Source organism: Rhinopithecus roxellana, chromosome 8, assembly GCF_007565055.1.
Source record: "Rhinopithecus roxellana isolate Shanxi Qingling chromosome 8, ASM756505v1, whole genome shotgun sequence".
In the NCBI taxonomy this organism is placed as follows: Eukaryota; Metazoa; Chordata; class Mammalia; order Primates; family Cercopithecidae; genus Rhinopithecus; species Rhinopithecus roxellana.
The window spans coordinates 8,195,300-8,209,566 of record NC_044556.1 but is presented as its reverse complement, the minus strand read 5'-3'; the positions used below and the strand labels follow the sequence as shown (position 1 = coordinate 8,209,566).

The following is a 14,267-nucleotide window of genomic DNA, read 5'->3' as shown; positions in this document are numbered from 1 at the left end:
GCACAGATGTTTCTTGGAGTTAATCTTCCTGACCTGAGTGCTGTGATTCCTTTTCTAAGAATTACAGCTTCATCACTCAAATTATGCAGGTGCCCTAAGCAGTCATAAGAAGGAGAAGATGTATTTTTTCCTGTTTAAACTGACGATGTCGATCAGTAGCTTGGACCATTGAGCAAATGCCATTTGGCAGGGCTTCCTGAAAAGCTAGACTCTTACATGCTTTTGGTGTCTTATTTTTGTCACTGACCCTGGCTGGCCTATTTATCTGCAAAATGAGAAACCTGAAATCGAGCATGTCGAGGGGAATATCGGTGTGTGTCTACTATTGATGGTCTTAGAAGCACTCATCCCTCATGAGGTAGGCCTGCTCTAATCCTTCAGATGCTCACAAGGGCATCTTGAAAGCTGCTCTGGGTGGTCATTCCTGGCAGTCTGCATTGTAATCCATGTTCCCCACTGCTGCACCCTCCTGCACTCTGATCTTTCTTCTTCATCGAGCCTTTTAATTCTCTAGCGTCATTTAAAAAAAAAAAATGATGGTGATGGTGTGATCATGCATGTCCTACTGTCGTTCCAGGCCATCTCGGAAACGCAGGTCCCTTGGCGATGTTGGGAATGTGACGGCGGCCGTGCCCACGGTGGCAGCTTTCCCCAACACTTCCTCGACCAGCACGCCCACGAGTCCGGAGGAGCACAGGCCCTTTGAGAAGGTGGTGAACAAGGAGTCGCTGGTCATCTCCGGCTTGCGACACTTCACGGGCTATCGCATCGAGCTGCAGGCTTGCAACCAAGACACCCCTGAGGAACGGTGCAGTGTGGCAGCCTACGTCAGCGCCAGGACCATGCCTGAAGGTGGGGCTGCTGCCCTGGGGTCCGAGTGTCATGCGATGGGACACCCAGGCTGACCAAAGACAGATTCTCCACCCTCTGAGCAGTGCATATCTGTATGTTACCTTATTGGCCTTTTTTTTTTTTTTTTTTTTTTGAGACAGAGCCTTGCCCTGTCTCCCAGGCTGGAGTACAGTGGTGCGACCTCAGCTCGCTCCAGCCTCTGCCTCCTCCATCAAGTGATTCCCTGCTTCAGCCTCCCGAGTAGCTGGGACTACAGGTGTCTGCCAGCACGCCCAGCTAATTTTTGTATTTTTAGTAGAGATGGGGATTCACCATATTGCCCAGGCTGGTCTCGAACTCCTGGGCTCAAGTGATCCACCCACCTCGGCCTCTCAAAGTGCTGGGATTACAGGCATGAGCCACTGAGCCTGGCCTTTTTTTTTTTTTAATGAGATGAAGCCTTGCTCTGTCACCCAGGCTGGAGTGCAATGGCGCAATCTTGGCTCACTGCAATCTCCGCCTCCCTGGTTCAAGCAAATCTCCTGCCTCAGCCACCCGAGTAGCTGGGACTACAGGTGTGTGCCACCACACCTGTATTTTCAGTAGAGACAGGGTTTCACCATGTTTCCCAGGCTGGTCTCCAATGCCTGAGCTCAAGTGGTCCACCAACCTTGAACTCCCAAAGTGCTGGGATTACAGGCATGGGCCACCATACCAGGCCATATTTTTAAATTATAAGAGTCATAGGGAACCATTATGTAAACTTTAGAATATACACCACTGTACTGCAGCCTGGGTGACAGAGCAAGACTCCATCTCAAAAAAAAAGTTATATGCAGAAAGTAATCCATTTAATCTTCCTAACAATCCTGTGGGATGAGTTTTAGATGTCCATTCTCTGATGAGGAAAATGGGATGTAGGAAAATGATGTCACCAGCCCAAAGTTGCACCATGGGCAGGTGGCAGAAGTGGGATCTGATCCAACAGTTACATTCCTGCCTCTCACTTCCTCTCCTTACAGCCAAGGCTGATGACATTGTTGGCCCTGTGACGCACGAAATCTTTGAGAACAACATCGTCCACTTGATGTGGCAGGAGCCGAAGGAGCCCAATGGTCTGATCGTGCTGTATGAAGTGAGTTATCGGCGATATGGCGATGAGGTAAGGTGCTTGACTCTTGGGCACGCCCCTTCACACTTCAGCACGCCCCTTCAGAGTTGCCCTTGGTACCTCCTTCCTCTGCTGAAATTCTGATTCCAGTGCTTCTCTCATCAGATACTGTGCTATTAGCACTTAAAGCCTTGATACTTGACTTCCCAGGAAGATGGGTCAGAAATGCCAACCTACAAGTTTGTTAGTTTTCTTAGTTTCTCACATTGCTTTTCAGCTGTGTCCTCTAAGCTGAATGATGTCTGTCTCCCACCACGACAGGAAACTCATTTCACTTTAGAAGGAGTTATTTGAGTCTTAAAACCTTATAAGTTGCTGGGCATGGTGGCTCACACCTGTAATCCAAGCACTTTGGGAGGCTGAGGCAGGCAGACCACTTGAGGCCAGGAGTTTGAGACCAGCCTGGCTAACATGGTGAAACCTCGTCTCTACTAAAAATACAAAAATTAGCCAGGTGTGGTGGTGGGTGCCTATAATCCCAGCTACTCAGGAGGCCAAGGTGGGAAGCTGAGGCAGGAGAATCACTTGAACCCAGGAGGTGGAGGTTGCAGTGAGCCGAGATTGGCCATTGTACTCCAGCCTGGGTGACAGAGCGAGACTCTGTCTCAAAAACAGCAACAACAGGCCGGGCACGGTGGCTCATGCCCATAATCCCAGCCCTTTGGGAGGCTGAGGCAGGTGGATCACGAGGTCAGGAGATCGAGACCATCCTGGCCAACATGGTGAAACTCTGTCTCTACTAAAAATGCAAAAAACATTAGCCGGGCGTGGTGGCAGGGGCCTGTAGTCCCAGCTACTCGGGAGGCTGAGGCAGGAAAATGGTGTGAACCTGGGAGGCGGAGCTTGCAGTGAGCCAAGATCATGCCACTGCACTCCAGCCTGGGCGACAGAGCGAGACTCCGTCTCAAAAAAAAGAAAAAAAAAAAAAACTGCAACAACAACAACAAAAAACCTTATAAGTTACTTTTCGTTGGATGCTTCCATTCAGCCAGACACCATGCAAGTGCTGGGTGAATGCAGAGATGCACAAGACACAGAATCCAAGATAAACAACCCAAAAGAACCCAAACAGTTGCTAAGCTATTCCCGGAGCTCACCGTATGTCCCAAACACATTTAGCACGTTACACACAGTATCTCATTGATCACATTTTATTACCTCTAGGAAATCTTGAGAGGCCCCGTTATTTTTATGGACAGCCAGGCAAAAGAAAAAAAAAAAGGGTGCTGTTAATTCTAATTTTATTTTTATTTTTTCCTAGAATATAGATCCTGAGCACTATTAAGTGTTTGTAAGATGCATTGCTTGTAAGATGCACTCCAATTTCAGAAATGCCAAAATGCAAAAATAATATACCTGTTGGGATTGAGGAAGTACAATACATCCTCACATTATCCCAGTGAGCTGGGTACTGAGGCTTCCAGAGTTTAAGCTGCTGCATAAAACCTGGAAGAATAGAATCAGGATCCAAATGCAAGGCTGATATTCCAATCCAGATTTGCCAATTTTTTTTTTACCGTAAAGGTTTGTATAGTAAACATGTTTGACTCTGTGGCCAGATGATTTCTGTTAAACTACTGAATTTCACCATTCTACTGAGAAAGCTGCTATGGGTGATATGTAAATGAATGGGTGTGGTTGTGTGCCAATAAAACTTTATTTACAAAAACAAGTGGTGGGCCAGGTTTAGCTGGTGGGCCAGAGTTTGCCAACAACTAACAGAGGCTACAGCAATGTCTGATTTCCTGGAACTTTGAGAGAGAGTCCTCCTATAACCAAGTGGACCTCCCTCTGTTTACCCTTCCTGGGACCACATCTACTCTTGGCAACCAAAGATTTTGGCTTTGACAATAATTTAGAATTGAGATCTGTACACAATGGCTTGTGGGCCAAATCTGGCTTGCAGAGCATTGTAAAGAATGTGCAACAGGACTGAGGTCAGGACGTCAAGACCAGGCTGGGCAACATGGTGAAACTCCATCTCTACTAAAAATACAGAAATTAGCCAGGCGTAATGGCAGGTGCCTGTAATCCCAGCTACTCCTCGGGAGGCTAAGGCAGGGAGAATTGCTTGAACCCGGGAGACAGAGGTTGTGGTGAGCCAAGATCGTGCCACTGCACTCCAGCCTGGGTGACAGAGCAAGACTCTGTCTCAAAAAAAAAAAAAAAGAATACACAACAGAGGCTATATGTGGCCCTTCACAGAAAAAGTAAACTTTCAAAACTAGCAAGTGTCCTTACTGAAATTGTCATTCTGGGCCTATTTTGGGGCCCTATTTGCTGAATGAATGGCTTGATTTGCCTTTGTTAACATTCGTTTTTAAAATAAAATTCCTTACCTTACAAAGCTCAGCTAGTTTTTAATTGGCACAAACGTGCATATGCCTCTAATGCATATTCTTCAGTTACTTTCTTCTGCCTTTTGATGTCTCTGTCCACAATAGCCTTTGGAATTATGATTTGTAGTTGCCACATAGAGTTTAATCTCATGATTGGGGTATCATTTATTTTTGGGGATTTGGATTGCCTCTGGTTTTGACCGTTTTAGGTAATACAGATTTTACCTGGAAAGCAGTTTCGCTTTTTGGATTGACAGCTTTCGTTACTGTTTCAGTCCGTTCTTGCTGCGTGACAAACTGCCCCCAAAGGTCCTGGTTGAAAGCAAAGACATTGGCCGGGTACAGTGGCTCACGCCTGTAATCCCAGCACTTTGGGAGGCCGAGGCGGGTGGATCACGAGGTCAGGAGTTTGAGACCAGCCTGACCAACATGGTCTCTACTAAAAATACAAAAATTAGCCGGGCATGGTGGTGCGTGCCTGCAATCCCAGCTACTTGGGAGGCTGAGGCAGGAGAATCACTTGAACCTGGGAGGTGGAGGTTGCAGTGAGCCGAGATCATACCACTGCACTCCAGCCTGGGTGACAGACTCTGTTTCAGGCAAAAAAAAAGACATTTATACTTTCTCTCAATTCTGCAGGTTCACTGGGTGATTCCTTTGTCGTGGGCCAGTTTGGCTGGAGCTGGATGGCCTCATTCACGTGACTGGGGCCTCAGCTGGGGACACCCGGAGCTTTTTCCGCATGTGTTCTCCACTGCCCAGCGAGCTAGCCCAGGCAAGGAAGGACATGCTCCATATACAAACACTTCTCAGGACTCTGTTCACATCACATTTGCTAGTGTCCCATTGGCAAAGTGAGCTCGTGGCTAAGCCCAGAATGAGGAAGTACAATGCATCCTCTGAGTATCTCAGTGAGCTGGATACTGAGGCTTCCAGAGTCTCATAGACACAGAAAGTCATGATTCCCTGGGGGCTGTAATTGCAAAATTTATTAATATATTATCCTATATGTATTAATCCTGTAGGTCCTAAGGAAATCATTCAAATTTGGGGCAGGGAACAAAGCTCTATGCACAAGATTTTCATCAGTAGCAAAATATGCAAACCACTAGACATCCATCCACTGGAGAATGGACACATGGAAGATGGGGCATCCATAGAATTGGTGGATGAGAGCCATTTAAAACGATGTTTGGGGGCCAAGCATGGTGGCTCCTGCCTATAATTCCAGTGACTCAGGAAGCTGAGGTGGGAGGATTGCTTTGAGGCCAGGAGTTTGAGACTGGGCAACATAGCCACACCCCATCTCTGCAAAAAAATTTTCAAAATTAGCTAGGTGTGGTGGTCTGTGCCTATAGCCCCATCTGCTTGGGAGGCTGAGGAGAGAATTGCTTGAGCTCAGAAGCTCCAGGTTATAGTGGGCTATGACTCAGTCACTACACTCCAGACTGGGTGACAGAGCAAGAACACTCTGTCTCCAAAAAACTAAGATAGGCCGGGCGCGGTGGCTCAAGCCTGTAATCCCAGCGCTTTGGGAGGCCGAGACGGGCGGATCACGAGGTCAGAAGATCGAGACCATCCTGGCTAACATGGTGAAACCCCGTCTCTACTAAAAAATACAAAAAACTAGCCGGGTGAGGTGGCGGGCGCCTGTAGTCCCAGCTACTCGGGAGGCTGAGGCAGGAGAATGGCGTAAACCCGGGAGGCGGAGCTTGCAGTGAGCTGAGATCCGGCCACTGCACTCCAGCCCGGGCGACAGAGCGAGACTCCGTCTCAAAAAAAAAAAAAAAAAAAAAAAAACTAAGATAAAATGTTTGGGATGACCTTTGTTCGGTGTAATGTAGAAGTTAAAATTACACGCTCTGGAATTTAGTTCCCTTGTGTTATCCCCCAGCAGTTAAGAATCCCCCTGTATCCAAACTAGTTTATGATAGAGGAAAAGCTTATTAGCTCCCAGAGCTGAACAACTGAGGAGCTTCAGGAATGGCTGGATCCAGGATTCCTTTGGGTCAGTGGCATCTTTTTTTTTTTGAGGTGGAATCTCGTTCACTCTGTCATCCAGGCTGGAGTGCAGTGGTGCAATCTCAGCTCACTGCAACCTCTGCCTCCTGGGTTTAAGCGATTCTCCTGCCTCAGCCTCCTGAGTAGCTGGGATTACAGGCACCCACCACCACACCTGGCTAATTTTTGTATTTTTAATGGAGATGGGGTTTCACCATGTTGGCCTGGCTGGTCTCGAACTCCTGACCTCAGGTAATCCACCTTGGCATTCCAAAGTGCTGGGATTACAGGTGTGAGCCACCACGCCTGGCCTGGGTGGGTTGCATCTTAAGGCTCCTGGCAGTGAGCCCAGTAGCCCCTGGCTGTCCACCTGTGGTTGTAGTAGTTCCAAACCTCATTTCTTTGCAGTGCCAAACCCAGAGGAAGACAGAGTGCATCCCAGCATTCCCAGCTAGACTGAGGTCATGTGACACCCAATGCCCAATCATGTGACCAGAGGAATGCTGTATGCTGATTGGCTTGGGCATGAGGGATTTTTTTTTTTTTTTTAATTTAGAAACAGCTTTATTAAGATGTAACTTACATACTATAATATTCACTCCCACCATGTGCTAGAGAGAATTTTGTAAATGTAGTAAAATTATATTCCAACAGTATAAATTGTGTACATAAAAATAAAGTTTTAGGCCGGGAGCAGTGACTCACCCCTGTAATCCTAGCACCCTGGGAGGGCGGATCACCTGAGGTCAGGGTTCAAGACCAGCCCGGCCCAACATGGTGAAACCTTGTGTCTACTAAAAATACAAAAATTAGCTGGGCGTGGTGGTGTGCGCCTGTAGTCCCAACTACTTAGGAGGCTAAGACAGGAGAATCGCTTGAACCTGGGAGGCAGAGATTGCAGTGATCCAAGATCACACCACTGCACACCAGCCTGGATGACAGAGTGAGACTCCATCTCCCTCTCTATATGTAAATAAATAAAGTTGTACATCACTTTTTTTCTTGATCAAAGCAATGCTAGGTAATTAAGGAAATTGTTGGCAATAACAGAAATGTGTCTATGAAAAGGTTCTTAAGAAGGTGACTGTAGCCTCACATTCTCCTTTCATTTTCTCCCCATCTCTGCTTCTCTCTAGGGTGAACAGAGTTGGTCTGGGTGGGATTGGGGTTGTGCTGTGTGGGGCAGAGGCTATTGGGGATTTGTGGTGGGACTTCCTAATAGTGACCCTTGGGTCGCAGGAACAGGAGACACAGGCCAGTCAAAGGCATGGGAAAAAGCTAGGAGAAGTTAGGATTCGAGTTAAATCCAATGCCAACAGGGTGACCAGTTGTCTAGGTTTAGCCAGGACTGAGGGCTCCCTGGGACGTGAGATTTTCAGTGTCCACACTCAGAAAGTTCTGGGTGAACAGGGACAAGTTGGACACAGAAGCAGGAAAAAAAAATCAAGGAGGATCTGCAGTGGAAACAGGCATTGTTCACTCTGCAGAATCTGTATCCTTGCTGTCAACAATGCTCTGAACTTCCTTTGGAAGCTGCTCCTCTCCCTTGAGTGGCTCTTACCTCCCACCCTCAACGCCACCCTGGTACCAGGACAGAACACAAAACTCAGCCCCAAATTAGCCGTGACAAAAATACAGATCAAGAGCACAATGTGATACCACTTCGTGCCCACGAGCATGGCAAAAACCAAAAAGATGGACAGTAATTAGTGTTGGTGAGGGTGAGGAGAAATCAGAACGCTCATACGTTGCTGGTGGGAACATAAAATGGCACAGCTGCTTTAGGAAGGAGTTTGGCATTTCTTTCTTTTTTTTTTTTTTTAGTAGAGACGGGGTTTCACCGTGTTAGCCAGGATGGTCTTGATCTCCTGACCTCGTGATCCGCCCGTCTCGGCCTCCCAAAGTGCTGGGATTACAGGCTTGAGCCACCGCGCCCAGCCGACTTTTTGTTTTTTTTTTTTTTAGACAGAGTCTATCTCTGCAGCCCAGGATACAGTGCATTGGTGCAATCTCGGTTCACTGCAACCTCTGCTTCCTGGGTTCAAGTGATTCTCCTGCCTCAGCCTCCTGAGTATCTGGGACTACAGGAGCCCACCATCACACCCGACTAATTTTTGTCTTTTAGTAGAGATGGGGTTTCACCATGTTGGTCAGGCTGGTCTCGAACTCCTGATCTCATGATCCGCCCGCCTTGGCCTCCCAAAGTGCTGGGATTACAGGTGTGAGCCACTGCGCCCAGCCAGTGAGTGTTATGTTTTTTTTTTTTCTTTTGCTAGTTTCATAAACAAAGCCACCTCTGGCTATTTAATTGCATTTTTTTCAGTATCTCCCTTAAAAAAATGTTTTTTTAGAGACAGAGTCATGCTGTGGCACGCACCTGTCATCCCAGTTACTCAGGGGGCTGAGGCAGGAGAATCGCTTGAACCCAGGAGGCGGAGGTTGCAGTGAGCCAAGATGCCAAGATCTCGCCACTGCACTCCAGCCTGGGCGACAAGAACGAAACTCCGTCTCCAAAAAAAAAAAAAAAAAAAAAAAGAAGATGCGTTTCCCCTTTGTCCCGGATAGCAGCTACCTTGGGTTTCTATATTTGCTTATTCGTCCCTCTCTACTCGGTGACTCATTCCACTTGGAAGAAACTTTGGACTGGAGTTCCCTGCCCCCACCCCTGCCATCAGACTGATTTGTTTTCTTGCTGTTACTGTCACATGATAAACACGGGGTTGTTGGCTTTTTTTTTTTTTTTAAAAAAAACATTTATTTCTCTTCTCCACTCTCCACCCCTCTCCTAAATGTTCCAGCCTGGTTTTCTGCATGCACTATTAGCTTGGAACTGTTTCGAAAACTTTTCAGAGTTTTGGCTCAATGCTTGCAGGTTTCATGGTCTTATTCCTGAGAGCCTCCTGTCTCTTCTCGGAAGTTCTCGTTTTACCTCTAGTTACATGCTTATCACAAGGTATGTTTTGCACTTTGCGAATCTCCATTTGGGTGGATCCCAGCTGTTTTATCCCCACTGTTTTATTTATTTATTTATGTACTTATTTTATTTTATTTTGAGGCAAAGTGTACCACATTTTCTTTTTCAGACAGTCTCACTCTGTTGCCCAGGCTGGAGTGCAGTGTCATGATCTCAACTCACTGCAAACTCCGCCTCCCGGGTTCCAGTGAATCTCCTGCCTCAGCCTCCCGAGTAGCTAGGATTACAGGCACTTGCCACCACGCCCAGCTAATTTTTGTATTTTTAGTAGAGACAGGGTTTCACCATGTTGGCAAGGATGGTCTCGATCTCCTGACCTCGTCATCTGCCCTCCTCGGCCTCCCAAAGTGCTGGGATTACAGGCATGAGCCACACTGTGCCTGGCCTTCAACTCTTTTTATAATGAGTAAAAAAAAAAAAAAAATTGAAAGGCAACACCGTGGCAAAGAAAGAGTTTTTTTTATTTGTCCTTAGACATTAAGCCCATTTATCCATTTGGTTCTGATGCGACAGAGGCCGGGAGTTGCAGGGAAAGGCAGGAAATCTGGCATAGGCCCTGCAGATCCTTCATTTCCATCCTTTTCTAATTTTGCTGGAGACATGGCAAAAATATTCTGCCGTAGTCTTAAGGAGAAGTTATAAAGCCAGACAGTTCTCTTTTTTTTCTTTTTTCTTTTTCTTTTCTTTTTTTGAGACGGAGTCTCGCTCTGTCACCCCGGCCAGAGTGCAGTGGTATAATCTCGGCTCACTGCAAGCTCCGCCTCCCGGGTTCACGCCATTCTCCTGCCTCAGCCTCCCGAGTAGCTGTAGAGCCAGACAGTTCAAGAGCTGGCCCTGCCACTTTGCAGCTATGAGACCGCAGACAAACCATATAATCTCTTAAACCAGGGGTCAGTCAGTAAACTATATCCCATAGGCTAAATGTGGCCTGCTGCCTGATTTGTAATGATTTGTGAGCAGGGAGTCACTTTTGCATTTTATTTATTTATGTATTTATTTTTGAGACGGAGTCTTGCTTTGTCGCCCAGACTGGAGTGCAGTGGCACAATCTCGGCTCACTGCAACCTCCGTCTCCCGAGTTCAAGTGATTCTCCTGTCTCAGCCTCTGAGTAACTAGGATTACAGGTGTGCGCCACCAAGTCCAGCTAATTTTTGTATTTTGGGTAGAGACAGGGTTTTACCATCTTGACCAGGCTGGTCTCGAACTCCTGACCTCAAGTGATCTGTCCGCCTCAGCCTCCCAAAGTGTTGGAATTATAAGCATGAGCCACCACGCCCTGCCCACTTTTGCATTTTAAAATGGTCAGGGAAAAAAACAATCAAAGGAAGAATAAGGAGAGATGTGAATCAAAGGGTGCAAAGTTTCAGACAGGAGGAATACGTTCTTGGAATCCATTGCTCTGTACACGAATGGTGACTGTAGCTAATAACACATATTGCAAAATGGCTAGAAGAATAGATTTTAAATATTCTCACAACAAAGAAATAAGTACATGAACTGATGAGCATTTAATTAGCTTGTTTTAATCATTCCACAATTTATACTGTATCATAACTTTACACTGTACCCCATACGTGTATACCACTATTATTTTTATTTTTGTTTGTTTATTTTATAGACAGGGTCTAGCCTGTCACCCAGGCTGGAGTGCAGTGGAGCTTTCATAGCTCACTGCACCCTTGACCTCCTGGGCTCAAGTGATTCTGCCACCTTAGCCTCCTGAGTAGCTGGGACTACAGGCGCGAACCACTGTCCCTGGCTAATTGTTCTATTTTCTGTGGAAATGAGGTCTCACTATGTTTCCCGGGTTGGTCTCTAATTCCTGGGCTCCAGTGATCCTCCCATCACGGCCTCCCATAGGGCTGGGATTACAGGCATGAGCCACTGTGCCAGACCTGTATGACTGTTGTCAATTAAAAATAAAACAAATGATTTTTAGAAAGATAATATTATAGAAAATAATATTAATAGAAAATAGATAATAGGGCCAGGCGCAGTGGCTCACGCCCGTAACCTCAGCACTTTGGGAGGCTGAGGTGGGCAGATCACTTGAGGTCAGGAGTTTGAGACCAGCCTGGCCAACATGGTAAAACCCTGACTCTACTGAAAATGCAAAATTAGTCGGGCATGGTGGTGGGTGCCTGTAATCCCAGCTATTCAGGGGCTGAGGCAGGAGAATCACTTGAACCCGAGAGGTGTAGTGAGCCGAGATTGCGCTATTGCACTCCAGCCTGGGCAACTCCGTCTCAAAAAAAAAAAAAAGAAAAAAGAAAAGAAAAGAAAAGAAACCATCAGGGTCTAATGCTCGGCTTCTGGCTTATGAAGTCTGGCCCTTTCCAGTAATGATAATCTCTGTATCTATATCCTTATCCCTAGCACTGTGGTTATAAAATTCTGCAATTCTCAAAGTCACTTGAGTGTCTTAGTCTGTGCTTTGCTGCCTTGGCGTCATTTCTGAGCAGGATCCTGGCTATGAGCTCTCTGCTAGGGGCGGACACTCCCAAATGTGCAAAACTCAGCCACCCTCCTCCTCCTCCTCTCTTCCTTCCAGGAGCTGCATCTCTGTGTCTCCCGCAAGCACTTCGCTCTGGAACGGGGCTGCAGGCTGCGCGGGCTGTCTCCAGGGAACTACAGCGTGCGAGTCCGGGCCACCTCCCTCGCGGGCAACGGCTCCTGGACGGAACCCACCTATTTCTACGTCACAGACTATTGTAAGTCTCCATGGCAGCCTCAGCTAGTTGGGGCTGTGCTTAGCATTGAGCATGGTGGAACATTTAAGAGGATAACATGGAGAGGCCACAGGTGCTGGTCCTGGCCTTGACTGTCCCGCCTACCAGCTGCCGCTGTGTGACTGGGGCTAGGTGCTTGCTCTCTCTGATCCTGCACTTGATGCTTGTTCTGGAGTGCAGTGGCACAATCTCGGCTCACTGTAGCCTCCACCTTTCAGGTTCAAATGATTCTCCCACCTCAGCCTCACAGTAACTGGGACTACAGGTGCACACCACCACGCCTGGCTAATTTTTGTATTTTTAGTGGAGATGGCATTTCACCACGTTGGCCAGCTGGTCTCAAACTCCTGACCTCAAGTGATCCACCCACCTCAGCCTCCCAAAGTGCTGGAATTACAGGTATGAGTCACCACCATGCCTGGACTGATCCTGCACTTTAAAAAAAAAAAAAAAAACCACTTTTATTTTTGTTTCAGAGGTACTTGTGCAGTTCATTATATAAGTAAATTGTGTGTCATTGGGGGTTTGCCATACAGATAATTTTGTCACCCATGTCATCAGCATAGTACCACGTAGGTCATTTTTTGATCCTTTCCCTCTTCTCACCCACCACTCTCAAGTAGGCACCTGTGTTAGTCTGTACTCACACTGCAATAAAGAAATACCTAGCTGGGCACAGTGGCTTACACCTGTAATCCCAGCACTTTGGGAGGCCAAGGTGGGCCGATCACGTGAGGTCAGGAGTTTGAGACCAGCCTGGCCAACATGGTGAAACCCCATCTCTACCAAAAAATACAAAAATTAGCTGGGCATGGTGGTGTGCACCTGTAGTCCCAGCCACTTGGGAGATTGAGGTGGGAGAATTGCTTGAACTGGGGAGGCAGAGGTTGCAGTGAGCCGAGATTGCACCACTGCACTCCAGCCTGGGTGACAGAGTGAGACCTTGTCTCAAAAAAAAAAAAAAAAAGAAGAGAGACAGACAGGAAGGAAAGAAAGAAAAAAAAGAAAGGAAGGAGGGAAGGAAAGAAGGAAAGAAGGATAAAGAGAGGGAAAGAGAGAAAGAAAGAAAGAGAGAGAGAAAGAAAGAGAAAGAAAGAAAGAAAGAAAGAAAGAAAGAAAGAAAGAAAGAAAGAAAGAAAGAAAGAAAGAAAGAAAGAAAGAAAGGAAAAAGAAAGAGAAAAGAAAGAGAGAGAGAGAGAAAGAAAGAAAAGGAAGGAAGGAAGGAAGGAAGGAAGGAAGGAAGGAAGGAAGGAAGGAAGGAAGGAAGGACAGGCATGGTGACTCACGCTTGTAATCCTAGCACTTTGGGAGGCCATGGTGGGCAGATCACGAGGTCAGGAGTTTGAGACCAGCCTAGCTAATATAGTGGAACCCTGTTTCTACTAAAAATAAAAAAAGATTAGCCGGGCATGGTGATGTGTGCCTGTAATCCCAGCTATTCGGGAGGCTAAGGCAGGAGAATTGCTTGAACCCAGGAGGTGGAGGTTGCAGTGAGCTGAGATCACACCACTGCACTCCAGCCTGGGCAACAAAGTGAGACTCTGTCTCAAAAAATAAAAAAAGAAAGAAAGAAATAGTGAAAGAGAGAGAGAGAAGAAAAAGAAAAAAGGAAAGAAAGGAAAAGAAAAGAAAAGAGAGAGGGAGGGAGGGAGGGAGGGAGGGAGGGAAGGAAGGAAGGAAGGAAGGAAGGAAGGAAGGAAGGAAGGAAGGAAGGAAAAAAGAAAAGAAGAGAAGAGAAAAAAGAAAAGAAAAGAAGCCTGAGACTGGGACTTAGTAATTTATAAAGAAAAGAGGTTTAGGCCGGGCACGGTGGCTCAAGCCTGTAATCCCAGCACTTTGGGAGGCCGAGACGGGCGGATCATAAGATCAGGAGATCGAGACCATCCTGGCTAACACAGTGAAACCTCGTGTCTACTAAAAAATACAAAAAAAAAAAACTAGCCGGGCGAGGCGGCGGCGCCTGTAGTCCCAGCTACTCGGGAGGCTGAGGCAGGAGAATGGCGTGAACTCGGGAGGCGGAGCTTGCAGTGAGCTGAGATCCGGCCACTGCACTCCAGCCTGGGTGACAGAGCGAGACCCCGTCTCAAAAAAAAAAAAAGAAAGAAAAGAGGTTTAATTGGCTCCCAGTTCTGCAGACAGTACAGGAACCATGATGCTGGCATCTGCTCAGCTTCTGAGGAGGCCTCAAGAAACTTTCAATCGGGCCAGGCGTGGTGGCTCA

General features: G+C 47.0%; 1 protein-coding gene across 4 annotated transcripts in view; it reads left to right on the top strand.

Annotated features, from left to right (window-relative positions):
* INSR (insulin receptor) overlaps positions 1–14,267 on the top strand; it is a 189,748-nt gene that overhangs the window by 157,055 nt on the left and 18,426 nt on the right. For all 4 annotated transcript variants that reach the window (XM_030936303.1, XM_030936305.1, XM_030936304.1 and 1 more), the window contains 3 exons: positions 578–852; positions 1,854–1,993; positions 11,869–12,028. In XM_030936303.1, the coding sequence (XP_030792163.1) occupies positions 578–852; positions 1,854–1,993; positions 11,869–12,028 (575 nt within the window). The remainder of the gene's footprint in view (positions 1–577; positions 853–1,853; positions 1,994–11,868; positions 12,029–14,267) is intronic.